The following is a 20070-nucleotide window of genomic DNA, read 5'->3' as shown; positions in this document are numbered from 1 at the left end:
GGAGAAGGCACAAAAATGATTTGCTAGAATGACAAAGAGCTAAGAGATTATACCACCAGGAAAGCTTGAATAGGTTGGGGTTCTTTTCTTTGGAAAATATCCCAAGTGGTCAGAAAAAGCCGAGAGGTCTTCAGGATTACAGTCAGAAAAGATGTTGCCATTCGGCGGGGTCCCAAATACAAGATACGCATTAACAAATCCAATTGGAATTCGTGAGAAGTTTCTTTATCCAGAGAGTGGCGAGATGGTGGAACTTGTTACCACATGGATTAGTTGAGGCAAACGGTGTAGATGTATTAAAGGGGAAACGTGAAAAGCAAATGAGGGAGAGCAGGATAGAAGGAAATGTCGATGGTGCTAAATAAGAGAGGGTGAAGGGAGGCTTGTGGAGCATGAACACTGGCAAAGGCCTTTTCGGTCAAATGGCTTATTTCTGTGCTGATTTGCAATAGTACGGTGGAACTTCTTGAAAAATAAGAAGCTAGACCACAATGTTTGTTCCTCATGTCGTGTGGATGGCTGTTTGGTCTATTAATGTCGCCCAGTTTCCATTACTGATTAAAGAGCCACTCACTGTGACAGACACAAGCTTGTATCCCTGCTCATGAACACCCGTCTGGCAGCAAATTCCCGTAGTTCATGGCTTCGTAATGAACGTTAAATTTAATAAAGAAAATAAGTCAGTGCTCTCTGCGACTCCAGGCTCGGTGACAAGATTTACTTCCTCAATAAAGCAGCGGTCTTAAAGAAGCCAAAAGGAGTGACAGATGTTAATTGATTCCACATTGCAAAGATGGCTCCATGCATAAATGTACCTCAATGGCTGTGTAGCACTTAATGCAGCTTCCTTTTTTAAAATGTAAACCTGCAGGTGCAACACACAATGTAGCACAACAGACCGCGAAGTGTACGCAAAATGAAAGGATCCGATTTTAAATTCCAGTTATTCTAGATTTTTTTTATGAATCCCCAAAAGTATAGCATTTGGATTGAATTATTGATCCCTGAGAGCATTCAGTTCAATACAAAACTGTCAAGGTTAATGGTTCATAGAACTCATTTCAGACATCTCAAAAAAGTTATTCTAACTTTGAATAGGTTACAACAACATATACCTATATAGCCTTCCAAGGCAGGAAGGTTAAAGAGCAAAATTAGACAGTGAGCCAGATTGTGTGACATTAGAGCAAAAGCTTGGTAATTTTCATAGAGAAATGAAATGAAAATGTCTTATTGTCACAAGTAGGCTTCAAATGAAGTTACTGTGAAAAGCCCCTAGTCGCCACATTCCGGCGCCTGTTCGGGGAGGCTGGTACGGGAATTGAACCGTGGTGCTGTACAGGGAGGGAATTCCAGAGTTTACGGCCCAGGCAGCTGAAGACGCAGTTACCAATAGCGGAGTGGTGAAAATCAGATGCGTGAAGATGAGATGAGTGAAGCCATCTCAGAGGGTCGTGAGGCTGGAGGAGATTACGGTGACAGGGAGGAGACAAGACCACGGAGGGATTTGAAAACAAGGATGAGAATTCTAACACCCACTGCTGAGAGGTTAATGAGAATATTGTCCAATTCCAGGCGAATGCAATTTCAAAACTACTTTCTTCCCCTGGCTTCCCCCTTACGCAATGTCTCCCGAGTGAAGACTAGATTCTGGTTATTTGTTTCAAAGCATCTATGCCACGGGCTATAATTGCACATTAATCGCTCAGCCTTCCAATTGGGGAAGCATAAAAATCATTCTAAGATGGAGGTTCCACTTTATAAAGATTTGACTCCGAAGTAAACTTTTTCTTCCCATCAGAGGAGATGGCTGGGGGCAGTGGTGTGATTGGGGGAGGGGGGCGGTGGGGGGCTGCGAGTTGATCTAGGTCTTTTGAATCCCGAGAGGCACAGATAATGTAGATGTAAGCAGGTTATTTAATTTGGACTGTGAGCGCAGAACTAGAGGACGAATATAAAATTAGTCAGCCTCAGGCAAGACTAAAGATTAGAAAAAATATTTTTCCCACAGAGCAGTAGATATGTGGAACAGACTCCCAGCAAAAAGCAGTTAGTGCTTTTGCGATTAACTCCTTCATATTAGAAGAGAGAGAGAGAGAGAATTGGACAAATATCCGGTCAGTAATAGGACTGAAAGATGCATGAGAGTTGACGAACTAAACCATGGAATAGAACAGCTCCCAAATTGATGAATGCCGAAATATCATGCTAAAGACAATGAATGCAAAGTGTTGCCACCAATAATTTGTATTTGGCGAGCACTCGACTTAGATAACACGCCCCTTCACAGCAGCAAACCAAAGTTGACAGCTAGCCATACAAGGAGATATTAGCAAAGTCATGGAGGTAAGTTGTAAGATGTGCCTTGAAGGAAAGGGAGATTGAGGGGCGGCGAGGGAGCCGATGGCACAGCGACAAGAATCAGAGACATGCCAGAATATCACCTCCAGGGATCTGAAACGATGAGTATTGAAATATCCAGGCCTTGCTGGGGGGTGATGGTCAACACGATGGGACAGAACTGCCCTGGAGAGTTCAGGAATTAAATATTAATCTTCCGTACAACGCCACAAGCAGCAAAGAAAATAATTGGGTGTCAACAAGTATTTTTCATTTTCTTCTGAAAATTTTTGTTAGCCAGAAAAATATTGGATCAGGATGGGGTGGGTGAGAGAGAGAGAGAGAGAGAGAGAGAGAGAGAGAGAGAGAGAGAGAGAGAGAGAGAGAGAGAGAGAGAGAAAGAGAGAGAGAGAGAGAGGGGGGCGGGGATGCAGTTTGACTTGGTCAGGCAGCTGAAGGGTCATGCAACAAAACCTCCAGGAATACTAGTGACAAGATGAAACGGGGAGGGGGTTACAGGGACGTTTTTCACACCTGAAGGCAGTTTGCAAGGATGGAATTTGGGGACATTACATGTTTACATTTTCATAAACAACTGACTCGTGTAAGGACGAGACCGTAAGACCAAAAGGCGTAGTTGCGGAAGTCGGCCATTTGGACCATCGAGCCTGCAGTCATTCAACGCGATCATGACTGATCTGATAATCCTGAACTCCATTTTTCCGCCCTATCTCCATAACCTTGGATTCCATCACTGATTTAAAAATCTGTCCATCTCAGTCTTGAACATACTTAACGACCCAGCCTCTACAGCTCTCTGCAGTGAAGAATTCCACAGATTCATTCCCCTCCAAGAAGAAATTCCTCTTTATTTCTGTCTTAAACGAGCATCCCCTTACTCTATGCCCTCTGGTCCTAGACTCTCTCACAAAGAGAAAATAAAGTGACACATGCAATGTGACAGTGACAAAGGTAAACCTATTCCCTCACCTATTTTCTCACCCTGTGCTTTTGACATGGCTGATTATCAGCCTCGTCATCCAGCTGGGTGGGACCTCTCTCACTGTGATTGCATTCTATTTATCTAATCGTAGCCAGAATATGACTTGCAGTGGCTTTTCTTCCTGCTCCACATCATGACCTCGGATCTATCCTTGCCCCGGTCCCCTCCTACTCCTCAACTGCAGGCTGCCCGATGGCAGCACCCTCTGAAAGTACTACTTTTCACATGTACACCGACGACACCCAACTACTACATAGAAAATAGACCTTCGGGTTTGCTCAGCCATTCATTATCATGGCTGATCATCTAACTCAGTAGCTTTATTCCACCTTTCAACCCCATTTCAGTAGATCCTCTTCGCCCCAAGTGTGATATCAAACTGCTTCTTAAAAATAGTGTTTTGGCCTTTTCTGTGGTGCTGAATTCCACAGGCCGACCACTCTCTGGGTGAAGAAATTTCTCCTCATCTCTGTCCTAAATGGTCTACCCCGTATCCTCAGACTGTGAACCTGTTTCTGGACACACCCATCATCAGGAACATCCTTCCTGCATCTACCCTGTCCAGTTCTGTTAGAATTCTATAGGTTATGAGATCTCCCCTCATTCTTATTAACTCCAGCGAATACAAGCCTAACTGATTCAATCGCTCCTGGTATGCCAGTCCTGCCACCCCAGAAATCAATCTGGTAAACCTTCGCTATACTCTCCCCATAGCTAGAACATCCTTCCTCAGGAAAGGACATCAAAACTGCACGCAACATTCCAGGAGTGGCCTCACCAAGGCCCTGGATAATTGCAGCAAGACATCCCTGCTCCTGTACTCAAATCCTCTCGCTATGAAAGCGAGCATACCATTTGCCTTCTTCACCGCCTGCTGCATCTCCATGCTTACCTTCAGCGACTGGTGTACAAGGACACCTAGGTCTCGTTGCACATTCCCCTCTCCTAATTTATGGCCATTCAGATAATCTGCTTTCCCGTTTTTGCTAAAAAAGTGTCATCACTGCCATTTCTATCAGTTACCCCATCTGCACCCTCAATGGTCTCCTGCTTACTTAAACCATGGAGAGGAGACGGCTATTAACAACAACTTCTGGAAGCAAGGGGCAACCACAGAACCACTCCTTGGCAAGGGTAATTAATTTGGGTGCTATCCTCGTTGGGGCGAATATCATAGATATCATCGAATTTACAGAGCAGAAGGAGGCCACTCGGCCCATCGAGTCTGCACCGGCTCTTGGAAAGAGCTCCCTCTTCCGAGGTCAACACCTCCACCCTATCCCCATAACCCAGTAACCCCACCCAACACTAAGGGCAATTTTGGACACTAAGGGCAATTTATCATGGCCAATCCACCTAACCTGCACATCTTTGGACTGTGGGAGGAAACCGGAGCACCCGGAGGAAACCCACGCCCACACGGGGAGGATGTGCAGACTCCGCACAGACAGTGACCCAAGGCGGAATCGAACCTGGGACCCTGGAGCTGTAAAGCAATTGTGCTAACCACAATACTACCGTGCTGCCCTTCTCGCCTTTGCTCGGTGGAAGAATGGGCTGAATGGCCCTCTTTTATTCCATCCTTTATGTAGAGACTAGGGGCTGGCACTAAATATACTGCCGTCCACCGTAAGAATTTAATCAAGCTTCAGCTCAATGGATATTTCAATAAATAAGGGACCAAAACTATTAAATCTGATCTTAAAAGAGAAATAAAAGAGCGGGAAAAGAAATTGGGTCAAACCTTTAAAAAAATACAACTGCAGTGGGAGCACCAAGATGAGTCAGTCAAAAAAAAAGGGGGAATGGAGAAGAATTATTTAGTTTATTTTGAGAAAAATGCTGTGCAAATAAATCAGAAGCCAGCGAATGCACAACCAGCTTTAAAAAATTCGAAGGAACAAAGAAAGCAGAAAATGAAAAAGATCACTATCGTGCTCACTCGGCTTCTCTTCATTCCTACACGTTCATCCATCAAATCTCATTTAAGATCAATTGTGTTTAGGCCAAATTTAAAATAATCTTGAGGGTTTTGCTGTGCCCCGTTTCAAGAGAAATCGGTCTGCTTCAGATTGGCCGAGCAATAACATTCATCAAACCTGGGGTAGTTAAAATATTCACAAGGAAAAGGGAAGGCTTCTCTTGACTAACAGCAGACACAGCCAAAAAAAAAGGGAAAATCAGCTTTGAAGCATTTAAAATATTCAAGTGTCAACCAGATATGCTCACATCAAAAATCTCTGCAACACGGGTTTAAAATATCAACCAATGTAATCCAAGATATACATTCCTGAAATGCATTTTTTGCCATTCTTCTTTCAGAAAAAGATCATTACTCCCCTCCCAATGCTTATGTAGTTACATTGTATATATTGTGTTGCCCTATTATGTATTCTCATGTATTTTCTTGTATTTTCTTGAATTCTGTTTAATTCCCTTTTCTTCCCATGTACTGAATGATCTGTTGAGCTGCTCGCAGAAAAATACTTTTCACTGTACCTCGGTACACGTGACAATAAACAAATCCAATCCAATCCAATCCAATCCCGAGTGTGAGATGACACCGGAATTGAGGAATCAAGCGGTTTATAAATACCACCCAAGACGTTGCTCCAATTTGAAGCACAGAAGCACCGGCAGCGGTATAGGCTCAGCAGGTTTATGCTGGTGGTCATTTAGAAAAGTTTACGGACCAAGAGGTTTGTTCACTTTTTTTTTTAAATAAAAAAAAGAGAAAGGTTCAATCCCTGGAGTTTGCTGATTTCAGCTGGGGTGAGGGGGAAGATATACCATACGCTTCTAAAGCATCATTAATGAGGCACGGTGCCCCAACCGCACTCCACAAAAGGAACGACAAAGGCGCAATATATAGCAAACAAGAAAATCAGAGGTGCGAGAGGAGGCAAAGATAGAACAAACCAGTGGCCTTGAAAGATGGGGAGAAAGGTGGAAAACTAAAGGGTTTGGAAAAGAAAGGTCCTTCAGCCATCAAGGAGCTCAGTTCATCAAGACTCATTCTGGCAATGAGCCTGTGCAGCCCACTGAGTCCATGCGGGCTCTCTGGAGCAGTCTATTTAGTCAAACACCGTGCACCCACCCCCCGGCCCCCAAACATCCCTGTAGGTTTATTTCCTTCAAAGCGAGGACATGAAACAATATTAGAAAGATTAACGAAAACGCAAAGGTGTTTTACTATTATATAAAGAGCAAAAATATAGTTATGGAACATGTGGGACCTATCAGAGATGAAGGAAACATGATTTTTAAAATTCATGTCATAGAATCATAAAATTTACAGTGCAGAAGGAGGCCATTCAGCCCATCGAGTCTGCACTGGCCCTTGGAAAGAGCACCCTACCATGCGCCCCATGCCTCCACTCTATTCTCCCTTCATCCCCGTAACCCTAACCTTTTTGGACACTAAGGGCAATTTAGCATGGCCAATCCACCTAACCTGCACATCTTTGGACTGTGGGAGGAAACCGGAGCACCCGGAGGAAACCCATGCACACACGGGGAGAACATGCAGACTACGCACAGACAGTGACCGAAGCCGGGAATCAAACCTGGGACACTGTTGCTGTGAAGTAACTGTGCTAACCACTATGCTACCGTGCTGTCCATCATTTCAGCGTCACTGGTAGGGCCAGCATTTATTGCCCATCCTGAGTTGCCCTTCAGAAGGTGGTGGTGAGCTGCCTTCTTGAACCGTTGTAGTCCTTAAGGTGTTCGTACACCCACTGTGCTGTTAGGAAGTGAGTTCAGATTTTGACACAGTGACAGTGAAGGAACGTCCGATATATTTCCAAGTCTGGGTGGCGAGTGACTTGGAGGGTAACCTCCAGGTGGTGGGGTTCCCAGATATCTGCTGCTCTTGTCCTTTGAGGTGCTAGTGGTCATGGGTTTGGAAGGTGCTGTCTGCGGAACCCTGGTGAGTTACTGCATATTCACAATACATATTCATGATTTAGATGAGGGAACGAAGTGCCATATCTCCAAATTTGCAGATGACACCAAGTTGTGTGGGAGGGCGAGTTGTGGGGAGGGTGAGTTGTGAGGAGGATGCAGCAATTCTTCAGTGTGATTTGGACAAGTTGAGTGAGTGGGTAAATTAATGGAAGATGCAGTATAATTTGGATAAATGCGAGGTCATCCACTTTGGTAGAAAAAAAAAGGTGACAGACTATTATCTGAATGACCACAAACTACGTGCACCAAGACCTGGGCATCCTCATACAACAATCACTGAAGGTAAGCATGCAGGTGCAGCAGGTGGTAAAGAAGGCAAATGGTATGATGGCCTTCATTGCGAGAGGATTAGAGGACAGGCGCAGGGATGTCTTGCTGCAATTATACAGGGCCTTGGTGAGACCACACCTATAATAGCGTGTGCAGTTTTGGTCTCCTTATCCGAGGAAGGATGCTCTAGCTACAGAGGGAGTGCCGCGAAGGTTTACCAGGCTGATTCCTGGGATGACAAGACTGACATACAAGGAGAGATTGAATCGGTCAGGATTGTATTCGCTGGAGCTTAGAAGAATGAGGGGGTGTCTCATAGAAACCTGTAAAATTCTAACAGGACTGGACAGGGTAGCTGCAGGAAGGATGTTCCCGATGGTGGGTGTGTCCAGAACCAGGGGTCACAGTCTGAGGATTTGGAGTAGACTGTTTAGGACAGAGATGAGGAGAAACCTCTTTACCCAGAGAGTGGTGAGCCTGTGGTATTCGTTACTACAGGAAGTAGTTGAGTCCAAAATATTGTATGGTTTCAAGAAGCAGTTCGATACAGCACTTGGGGCGAAGGGGATCGAAGGATCTGGGGGAAAGCGGGATTAGGCTATTGAATTTGACGATCAGCCTTGATCATAATGAATGGCAGAGCGGGCTCGAAGGCCTGAATGGCCTCCTCCTGCTCCTATATTTCTATGCACCTTGTAGATGATGCACTCGGCTGCCACTGTTCGTTGGTGGTGGAGGGTTTGAATGTTTGTGGAAGGGGAAGCAATCAAGCGGGGCTGCTTTGTCCTGGATGGTGTTGAGCTTCTTGAGTGTTGTTGGAGCTGCACTCATCCAGGCAAGTGGAGAACATTCCATCACATTCCTGACTTGTGCCTTGCAGATGGTGAACATGCCTTTTTTGGAGGGGGGGGTCAGGAGGTTGAGTTACTCACTGTCAGATTCCTAGCCTTTGACCTGCCCTGGTAGCCACAGTAGTAATATGGCTAGTCTAGTTCAGTTTCTGATCAATGGCAACCCCAAGGATGTGGCGGATTCAGCGATGGTAACACCATTGAATATCGAGATGCAGACATGAGGTCCTCTCTTGTCAGAGAAGGTCATTGCCTGGCACTTGTGTGGCGCGAATGTAACTTGCCACTTGTCAGCCCAAGCCTGGATATTGTCCAGGTCTAGCTGCATTTGGACATGGGCTGCTTCATCAACCGAGTCGTCGCAAATGGTGCTGAACATTTGTGCAGTCATCCGCAAACATCCCCACTTCTGATCTTATGATGGAACGGAGGCAATTGGTGAAGCAACTGAAGATGGTTGGGCCTAGGACACTACCCTGAGGTACTCCTACAGTGATGTCCTGCAGATGAGATAATTGACCTCCAATCATCACAATCATCTTCCTTTGTGTCAGGTATGGCTCCAACCAGCGGAGAGTTTTCCCCCAGATTCCCATCGACTCCAGTTTAGCTCGGGCTCCTTGATGCCATCTCTGTCAAGTGCTGTCTTGATGTCAAGGGCAGTCGCTCTCACCTCACCTCTGGCATTCAGCTCTTTAGTCCATGTTTGAACCAAGGCTTTAATGAGGTCAGGAGCTGAGCGACCCTGGCTGAACCCAAACTGAGTGTCCATGAGCAGATTATTGCTGAGTAAGTGCCGCTTGATAGCACTGTTGATGACTCCTTACATCACTTTGCTGATGATGGAGAGTAGACTGATAGGGCGGTGATTGGCTGGGTTGGATTTGTCGGTTTCTTGTGTACAGGACACAACTGGGCAACTTTCCTCATTGCCAGGTAGATACCAGTGTTGTAGCTGTATTGGAACAGCTTGGCTAGGGGTACGGCAAATTCGGGAGCATAAGTCTTTGGTACTACTGCCGGGATATTGTCAAGGCCCATAGCCTTTGCCGCATCCAGTGCCTTCAGCCATTTCTTGACATCACGTGGAGTGAATCGTATTGGCTGAAGACTGACATCTGTGATGCTGGGGACCTCTGGAGGAGGCCGAGATGGATCATCCACTCGGCACTTCTGGCTGAAGATTGCTGCAAATGCCTCAGCCTTGTCTTCTGCACGTATGTGCAGGGCTCCTCCATCATTGAGGATGGGGATATTTATAGAGCCTCCTCCTCCACTGAGCTGTTTAACTGTCCACCACCATTCACAGCTGGATGTGCCATTGCTGTAGAGCTTAGATCTGATAAGTTTGTTGCGGAATCGCTTAGCTCTGTCTATTACTTGCTGCTTATGCTGTTTGGCCACAAGTAGTCCTGTGTTGTAGCTTCACCAGGTTGACACCTCATTTTTCAGTATGCCTGGTGTTTATCCTGGCATGCTCTCCTGCACTCTTCATTGACCCAGGGTTGATTCCCTGGCTGGGTGGTAATGGTAGATTGGGAGATATGTCAGGCCATAAGGTTGCAGATTCTGGTTGAAAACAATTCTGTTGCTGTTGATGGCTCACTCTGTTTCATGGATGTCCAGTCTTGAGTTGCTGGATCTGTACAAACTATCGCAATTAGCACGGTGGTAGTGCCACACAACACGATGAAGGGTATCCTCAATGTGAAGATGGGACTTTGTCTCCACAAGGACTGTGTGGTGGTCACTTCTACCGATACTGTCATGGTCAGATGTATCTGCGGCAGGCAGGTTAGTGAGTATGTTTTTCCCTATTGTTGGTTCCCTCACCACCTGCTGCAGTCCCAGTTTAGCAGCTATGTCCTTTAGGAGCTGGCCAGCTCAGTCTGTGGTAGTACTACCGAGCCACTCTTGGTAATGGCCATTGAAGTCTCCCACTCAGAGATTCTGTGCCCTTGCCCACACTCAGTCCTTCCTCCCAAGTGGTGTTCAACAAAGAGGAGTTCCGATTCATCAGCTGATGGTGGCCGGTACGTGGCAATCAGCAGGAGGTTTCCTTGCCCATGTTTAACCTAAAGCCACGAGACTTCATGGGGTTCAGAGTCAATGTTGAGGGCTCCCAGGGCAGCTCCCTCCTGACTGTATACCACTGTGCCGCCACCTCTGCTGGGTCTGTCCTCGCGGTGAGACAGGACATACCCAGGAATGGTGATAGTGGTGTCTGGGATATTGTCTGGAAGGTATGATTCCGTGAGTATGCCCATGTCAGGCTGTTGTTTAACCAACCTGTGAGACACCTCTCCCAACTTTGGCACAAGCCCCCCGATGTTAGTAAGGAGTACATTTCAGGGTCCACAGGGCTGATTTACCGTTGTCATTTCCGGTGCCTGGTTCGATGCCCGATGGTCCGTCAGTTTCAATACTTTGTGTTTTTTTTGTATCGGTTGAATACAACCGAGTGGCTTGCTAGGCCATGTCAGACGGCATTTCAGAGTCAACCTCATTGCTGTGGGGCTGGAATCACATGTAGGCCAGACTAGGTAAGGACGGCAGGTTTCCGGGCCCCCAGATCATTATCCTGGGTCTCTGAATTACCTGCCCAGTGACAATACCACTATGCCACCGCAGAGGAGATGCAAAGAGTTTTAACCAAACTTTTTGTCTCCATATTCACAAAGGAAAGGGATGATGCGGGATTGTTTCCCAGGATGGCGGTGGCCAGGGAGGAAATAGCAGATCTCGGAGGACACAGGGGAGGTGCCGGAGGACTGGAGGAATGAAAATATTGTTCCTTTGTTTAAGAAGGGTATGAAGGGAATGCCAAACAATTACAGGCCGGTTAGTCTTACTTTGGTGGTGGACAAATTGTTAGAGTAAATCCTGAGAGATTGGATAAAGTGTCACTTAGAAAGCAATGGACTAGTCAGGATTAGGTCAGCATGGCTTAAAGGGAAGGTCATGCCATACAAATCTGATTGAATTCTTTGAGGAAATGATAAAGAGGATCGATGAGGGCAGACAGTGGATATTGTATACATGGATTTTAGTAAGGCATTTGACAAAGTCCCACATGGCAGACTGGTCAAAAAAGTAAAAGCCCATGGATACAGGGTAATGTGGCATTCCAAAGCTTTGTAACAGGTAATGGTCAATGGTTGCCCTTGAAAATGGAAAGCAGTTTTAAATGGTGTTCCGCAGGGCTCCCTACTGTTTGTTTTATATGTTAACGATTTGGACTTGAATTTGATGGGCACAAATAGAAAATTTGCATAAGTCACAAGAATTGACTGTGCAGTCGATAGTGTAGAGGATAGCTGTAAGCTCCAAAATGGTATACATGGGCTGGTGGAGTGGGCAGGAAAGTAAAAGATGGAGTTCAACTCTGATAAGTGTGAGGCAATGCATTTTAGGAGGTTCAACAGGAAAAGGGAACACACAATGAAGGGGAATACACTGGAAGAGATAGATGAAGTGAGCAATCTTGGCATGCAAGTGCACAGGTCCCTAAAGGCAGCAGTACAGGTAATAATAATCTTTATTATTGTCACAAATAGGCATACGTTAACACTGCAATGAGGTTACTGTGAAAAGCCCCTAGTTGCCACATTCTGGCGCCTGTTCGGGTACACAGAGGGAGAATTCAGAATGTCCAATTCACCCAACAAGCATGTCATTCGGGACTTGTGGAAGGAAACCTGAACACTCAGAGGAAACCCACGCAGACAAGGGGAGAATGTGCAGACTCTGCGCGGGACAGCGACCCATGCGGGAATCAAGCCCGGGACCCTGGCGCTGCGAAGCATCAGTGCTAACCATTGTGCTACCGTGCTGCCATAGATAAGGTTGTAAAGAAGGCATATGGAATGCTCTCCTTCATTGGCAGAAGTATAAAATACAAAAGTAGGGATATAATGATGGACTTGTGTAAGACACTGGTGAGACCATAACTGGAGTATTGTGTGCAGTTCTAGGTCATAGATTCAAGCTAAGTGGCAGAAGGATTAGAGGATTAGAGGGGACATGAGGAAAAATCTTTTTACACAGAGGGTAGTGGGAGTCTGGAATTCGCTGCTCAAGTTGGTGGTGGAGGCAGAGACCCCAAACTCTCTTAAAAAGTACCTGGATCTGCACCTTGACTGCTATAAGCTGCAGGTGTATGGACAGTGTGCAGGAGGGTGTGATTAGAAAGGGTCAGCATGGACAAGATGAGCCAACTATCTGTGCTGCATCTTTTCTATAGTTGCAGGTGCCATGCAATTTCCTTGTGAAATCATTGACCGAATCCACCACCCTCTTAGCCATTGCCTTCCACGCCATTACCACTCACTGCATAAAAAAGTCCCTCTCACATTGCCCCCTTCACTTCTTGCCCAAAGCCGTAAATCTCTGTCCCTCGTCCTTGTACCATCAGCTAATAGGAATAGCATTCCTTTTTCTAACTTCGCTAAACCTGTCATAATCTTCTACACCTCTATCAAATCTCTCCTCAGATCCTCAAAATTCTGTGGCAAGAAAGGCAAATCGACAGCAGCACCCTCTCCCAAACCAACATGCACACTGATTACCGGGCACGGTGGTGTACATCACACCACTGTCAACAAATAGGAGGCATAGATAACTGGGCTGACGCAGCAGTGTGCCAGGAATACATGCCTTGCAGGGACTTGCAAAGGAAGAGAAGGATTTCAAAATCATTACCTTCGGGTACAGCAATTCGCAGAGGCAGCAGCGGCTCAGTTGGTGGCAATCCCAACTCGGAGCCAGGAGATTATGGGTTCAAATCCCACTTCAGACAACGCGGGATCTTTTAAATCCACCTGAGCAGACAGATGGAGGCCTTGGTGTAATGTCACATACAGCAGAGCACCTTCAATAGTGCAGCACTCCCTCAGTAATGCGCTGGAGGGTCAGCCTTGATTTTTGTGTTTGAGCCCTGGAGTGCGAATCGAACCTGGAACTTTGCGACTCAAGAGGAAAAGCTGATACAACTGAGCCACAACTGACACTAAGTTTCACGATGGGGAAAAAGCTCTCACTTGCTCATGATGATCAATTATACAACACAGTGATAGCAGAATAGAGGATAGAAAGATGAAGGTAAATGTGAAAAAGACTTCCCGCGTTCTTTGGCTGATCTGGACAGGGAGGCCCGGGGGGGGGGGGGGGAGGAAGGAAGGAAGGAAGGAAGGAAGGAAGGAAGGAAGGAAGGAAGGAAGGAAGGAAGCAAGCGAGAGAGAGAGAGAAAGAGACAACACTGCTATACCTCGTTTCCTGTTCGGAGACCTGGTGAATCGGGTGTTTTTCTTTTTCTTGGTCCGATGGCAGCCAGCGCTGCAAGATTCGCCTCCCGTTGCTGCAACTGTGCAAGTTCCAATTGTTGCATCTGTTCAAAGGTACGAATGTCATATTTTATTTTCCAAAGCTACATAAAACTTACAACACAGGAAACCAGCTATTCAGCCAGACGGGTCACGGATGGTATCAACACAAGTCTCCTCCCATCTTATTTCATATCTAACCTATCAATACGTCCTTCCAATCCTTCCTGCCTCATGTCCTCCCCTTAAATGTGTCTATGCTGTTCGTCTCAAACACTCATTCTGGCACTGAATGTCACGTCCTACCATTCTCTGGGTAAAGAGGTTTCTTGCCCCGAGTTCTCTGCTTGGTTTATTGGTGGCCATCTTACATTTAGGCAGCCCAACAGGTGGAAACTTCTTCTCCACACAAGTTGAAATCCCCTTTGTAATTTTGAAGACCTCTATTAGGCCAGTTCCCACGCTACGAGAGAAAAGAGCCCCAAGAGCTTCTCGATCTTTCCCCGGCATTCCCCACTCTGGAGCGGGATGAAGTGGTTCAACCTGCAGGCTCTTCTCATTAACAGCGCTGGGTGACACTCTTTGGCGGGGATATTCAACCTCCGAGCTGTGGGCCACTTCCAACTACAAAGTAAATCACCCCCTTGAGAATGAAATGAAATGAAAATCGCTTATTGTCACAAGTAGGCTTCAAATGAAGTTACTGTGAAAAGCCCCGAGGCGCCACATTCCGGCACCTGTTCGGGGTGGCTGGTACGGGAATAAGAGAGCACAATACTAAAGCATGCGGGAACATAATCTGGCCATTTGTTTGCGAAGCAATGACCAGAGTAGCCCTCTATAGGTCAAAGTCAAATCACATCTGAAGAAAGAATGAATCCCCAACAGGACCACTTCCAGCCAAATCTGGACTGTACCATAACGCCACCTTGAATGATTCTGTGTTAAATGTATCTCAAGAGTTTAGTTATCCACAGATGGTGGCATTAACTGGGGATTCATTTGCGCTCCTAGATATAGGACTGAAACTGTAGCTTTTGGGTTTGGAGATGGAAGTTTGCAATGTGCATCTATGTAAATAAAAGCTTCTCTACATGTGTAAAGATTCAGCTCCAGTTCCATCTTTGGGCACATGGCTATTTAGAATAAAACAGTTGATGCACATCAGATTCATATTCAATTTACACCATGATTTGGAGTAAGTTTGCATTTAAAAACGTGAGCTGAGGCGTGCTAGGGGTTCATAGAATCATACATCATAGAATGTACAGTGCAGAAGGAGGCCATTCGGCCCATCGAGTCTGCACCGGCAAAGAGCACCCTACTTAAGCCCACGCCCTATCCCCATGACCCAGTAACCCCACCTAGTCTTTTTGGACACTAAGGGCAATTTAGCATGGCCAATCCACCTAACCTGCACATCTTTGGACTGTGGGAGGAAACCGGAGCACCCGGAGGAAACTCACGCAGACACGGGGAGAACGTGCAGACTCCGCACAGTGACCCAAGCCGGGAATCGAACCTGGGACCCTGGCACTGTGAAGCAACAGTGCGGGCCACTGTGCTACCGTTCTGCCCTTCAAATTTCCCCATTTGCCATGGCGGGATTCGAACTCGCATCCCCAGTGCATGAATCTGGGACACTGGCTTACTAGCCCAATGACAATACCACTACCCCACTGCCTCCCCACAAGTTATCACGTGTTATCAATCAAAAATCCAGCAGGAGGTATATATGCATATTGCCAGTGCGGCCGTGTCTGCTGCATCGGGCAGGCAAAACACAAGATTGCACAGAACAAACTGCAAAGTCTCAAATGTGAACTCTGCCACCAAGTCTGAGGTTACTGCTCCCTCGCATGGGACAGGGTGGAACAGGAACACACACACACGCACATGCACTCACTCAGGAGATTCAGTTCATGACAGGGATTTTTTGGAAAGCAGTTGTCACAAGCAACTTTTAATAAGCCAGCTCCATCTCTCCACCTCAATATCTAACGGCAAGACGGCTTCCATTCATCATTAAGCTGCTAAGTTACCGGGTTGAACTCTCAGAAGGAAACCAATGAGGAAACAAATTTTGGAACAAAGCTTCCAGGACAGTTGCGCAAGTAAACAAAAAAACAAAAAACGGCCACAATCCTGAAGAGCGCAGTCGGAATGACAAGCAGCCCATGGTTAAACGGACAAGTCTGTTCTGACGAGGCATAACAAATCGGTGCAAAAGGCTCGCCCTGTCCACCAGGTTCCATTTTCACATGGAGAATGTTAACATAGAAACAGCTACTTCAAAACAAAAAGTATTGGTTTAAGCCACAGTTGTAGTAGCTTGGGGGGCTGCTGGGGAGGGGTGTCCATGGAAACTAATTCCTTCAGCTCCACAGCCTTCATCAAACACTAGCATTGTCTTTATTAGCATCTGTCGTCAAATCTTTAATCACGAAAGGCGAACAGGCTTGATGATTTATTCAGCAGGGAAAAGAATCTGTAGGTCAACTGAAAAATTTCACACACAGCACGAACATCGGGCACTTTCATTTGCTTCCATTCCCCAACTGCCAGGGGCGAGCACTAGTGAGCTCCAATATTAAGGCTCAATTAAAATAGGGTCCAATTAGTGGAGGTTTTTCCTCTCGGGCAACGAGAATCAGGAAATGGATATTGGGAAAATGTAGAAGTGAGCTACTGCAAGGCAGCAGAAGCAGCAGACATAAATGAACTTATTTGTTGGTTTCTACAGTTGCTATGCTGGACCCTCTGGGAGGAAAAGCTTAAACCAGTCTAAGCTATAAAATAAAATAAAAACCCTGGAGCTAAACATGAACTGTGTGAAACAAGGGCTCCATCACAGAGCAGAAAAAAAACTGCTGGGTTTAGAAAATTAAAAGCCAGAGGCACTTTCCATTTACAACTAAATCCTAGTTCCGTCTCTGAGCCGAGGAATTATAAGCAGTAACAGATTTACAAAATGAGCATTTATCCTAAAATATGTAACCCATTGTGATATTCCCAAATAACAAATCCTGAACTTTAATGCAAGAATTTTATTCAGCGCCCAATTATCGAACCTACAGCTGGAATTCTTCAGATAACTTGGGAAAAAACCGAAACCGAAGGAACACCCATCCCCTCCTCCGCACAATGACCTTGTTTGATGTGTTGCCCTTGCCTTCAGCGGTTCCTGTCCTTGCCCCAGGCTCTGCACAGAAAATGGCACGCAACCACTACACAAATCCTGACCTAAATACCAGGAGATTGCTGCCAAAAAAACCAACCCTCCATTCGCAAAAACAAGCAACAGGGAAAACAAATGAAGCAAGCAGAGGTAAATCACAACTCGGCTCACCTCTTTGGCTCTTTGCTTTAACCTAAGTTGTTCTGGATCTTCGTTCTTGGCCCGACTCTGGTGAGGGTTAGGAAACACAGTAGAACGAAAAATTTAATCAAATTTTCAACATTCAAACTCCCCTTCTGTCACCCTCACTTTCCATTAATATTTCCCGAATGCGCAGCCAGAGTTCTCAGATAAATTTGTCAAAACCGTTTTTAAGTAAAAACAAAATGGTTCCCAAGTTAGTAGGCTGACCGCATCGATATGTTTAATATACATCGACGGAAGCATCTGACAGGGATGAATACATTCCCATTTAGTTCTCACAACATTTCAGGAAATGTTCAGAAAACCCCCACGATATTAGAACCAATTCCTCATTTGAAAATTCCAGACGATGTAAGTAACCCACGAAATGGAATTGTGTTAAACAAAACGGCATCCATCAGATCACAGGATTGAAAGGGAACAGCCGTGGATTTTAACCTTCTGGCCATGGATAACTTTTCCACAACAAAGTGAAAATTTAATATCAGATAAAGCAATTTTTGCAGCACACATCTCCTTCGTTGTTGCAACTGTGAAAACAGGGAGGTAAAGTTCTGAACACTGCTGAATATCATTAAGAATGAATAAATCAGGTGCAAAACAACTCTGAAAGTGTCTTTTTTTTTTGCATGTAATCCCACACATTTTTGGATACAAAACATTGAGCCAGCCATTTCAGGTGCAATATATCTTTCGTGGGTTGCTCTGCTCGCTTATCTTGCATACACATAAACCATACATATAAGCATATATATATATATTATATACACACATCATTTATCATTGAAGTTGAGCAATGGCAAAAGGGACAATTCCACATTGCAGACAATCACAACATAGGCCTTTGACACTATGTGAAAAGCGAGATCCTTGATCACTTTCACCTTCTCAGCTCATTGCGCCCATGTTGCCTCTTTGACAGGGCCACCCAGTTCCTCCCACTCCTCCTGCCCTTTCCCCACTGCTCTGCAGGGTTTTCCCCCCTCAACTTTTTATACAACATCCTTTTGACAATTATTATTCAATCTCCTTCCATTACACTTTCAGGTCTTGCTTTTACAGCATAATTTGAGGCATAGAAAGAAAATCTCATCTCCCCTCTTGGTTGCTTTGCCAATTACCTTCGACGTGTCCTCCTCTGTTTACTGGACCCCCCCCCCCCCCCCCCCCCCCCACCCCACCCCCCGTACTTTACAAAGCCCCGCCATCACTCCGAATACCTTCTCCATGCAAAGGAAACTGCCCTCTTTGAAGGCAGTGTTACACGCTATCTTTGCCTCACCTGAGCTCAGAGTGCAGGCATCTTTAAGGGAATGCTACACTGTTGTATGGATGAGATGTTAAACAGAGGCACCATTCATTCTTGGGTGGACAAAAAAAAATCCCACAATCATAATTTCAAAAGGGAATTATCCTTAGTCAATCCATCCCTCAAACTAAAAAAATCCCCAAAGGATTGCTGCTTCTGGGACCTTGGTGAGCAAACTGACTCAAACCTCATTGCCTGTAAAGTGATCGGCACCATGGATGGCACAAGGCCTTTCCATTCAGGGGAGCAGGCAGTATTTATTGCTCAACCAGAATAGGCACAAGGCCATTGAGAGTCAACCAGATAGATAACCAGGTTAATAGACTCAAACAGGTTGATATTAAGGAGGAGGATGTGCTGGAAATTTTGAAAAGCATCAGGATGGAGAAGTCCCCTGGGCCTGACAGGATATACCCAAGGTTACTACGGGAAGCGAGGAAGGAAATCGCTGTGCCGTTGGCGATGATCTTTGCATCCTCACTCTCCACTGGAGTAGTACCGAATGATTGGAGGGAGGCGAATGTTGTTCCCCTGTTCAAGAAAGGGAATAGGGAAATCCCTGGGAATTACAGACCAGTCAGTCTTACGTCTGTGGTGGGCAAAATATTGGAAAGGATTCTGAGAGATAGGGGGCGCGATTCTCTGCTGCCCACGACGGGTTGGAGAATAGCGGGAGGGCGTCCCCGACATTTTTCCCGCCCTCCCGCTATTCTCCTCCCACCCCCCCACGACACGAATCGCTGCTCGCCATTTTTTACGGCGAACAGCGATTCTCCCCAGGCCATCGTAAAAACGGCCGCAACATGCCCGTTCTGGGCATCCAAGGCCCCGATTGGCACGGCAGTACCACGGCCGTGCCAAGGGGGGCATGGGCCCGCGATCGGTGGGCACCGATTGCGGGCAGTGCGTCCGTAACGGACGCACTCTTTCTCCCTCCGCCGCCCCGCAGGATCAGTCCGCGGGGCGGCCGAGGGAGATGACGGCCCCGCGCATGCGCGGGTTGGAACCGTCCAATCTGCGCATGCGCGGCTGATATCATCGTGCGCGTCAGCCAGCGTGACGCTTGGACTTAGCGACGGTCGCTAAGGCCGCGATGCCGTGGTTCACGGGGCCCCGCTGCTAGACCTGCCGGGGGGGGGGGGGGGGGGGGGGGGGGGGGAGAATCGGGTCCCGGGAGGGGGCGCGGAGGCTGCCATGAAACACGGCCAGTTTCGTGGCAGCCTCTATGACTCGCCGCATTTGCGGAGAATCGCGCCCAGGAATTATGATTATTTAGAAAAACATAGTTTGATTAAAGATAGTCAGCAAGGTCATGCCTCACAAGCCTCATTGAATTCTTTGAGGACGTGACGAGACACATTGATGAAGGTCGGGCAGTGGATTTGGTGTATATGGATTTCAGTAAGGCATTTGAAAATGAAAATCGCTTCTTGTCACGAGTAGGCTTCAATGAAGTTACTGTGAAAAGCCCCTAGTCGCCATTTGATAAGGTTCCCCATGGTAGGCTAATTCAGAAAGTTAGGGGGCATGGGATACAAGGAAATTTGGCTGTCTGGATCCAGAATTGGCTGGCCGAAAGAAGACAGCGAGTGGTAGTGGATGGAAAGTATTCTGCCTGGAGGTCG

At 46.4% G+C, this 20070-nt stretch overlaps 1 protein-coding gene across 1 annotated transcript in view; it reads right to left on the bottom strand.

Moving 5' to 3' along the window:
* LOC119972901 (transcription initiation factor TFIID subunit 4-like) overlaps positions 1-20070 on the bottom strand; it is a 167494-nt gene that overhangs the window by 46004 nt on the left and 101420 nt on the right. Inside the window, exons 13-14 of the mRNA XM_038810446.1 lie at positions 17104-17160; positions 13700-13819 (exon numbers count right to left, since the gene is read on the bottom strand). Of these exons, the coding sequence (XP_038666374.1) occupies positions 13700-13819; positions 17104-17160 (177 nt within the window). The remainder of the gene's footprint in view (positions 1-13699; positions 13820-17103; positions 17161-20070) is intronic.

This window comes from Scyliorhinus canicula, chromosome 10, assembly GCF_902713615.1.
Source record: "Scyliorhinus canicula chromosome 10, sScyCan1.1, whole genome shotgun sequence".
Classification (NCBI taxonomy): domain Eukaryota; kingdom Metazoa; phylum Chordata; class Chondrichthyes; order Carcharhiniformes; family Scyliorhinidae; genus Scyliorhinus; species Scyliorhinus canicula.
The sequence above is the reverse complement of the archived record's forward strand: the minus strand, read 5'-3'. Positions and strand labels throughout refer to the sequence as shown.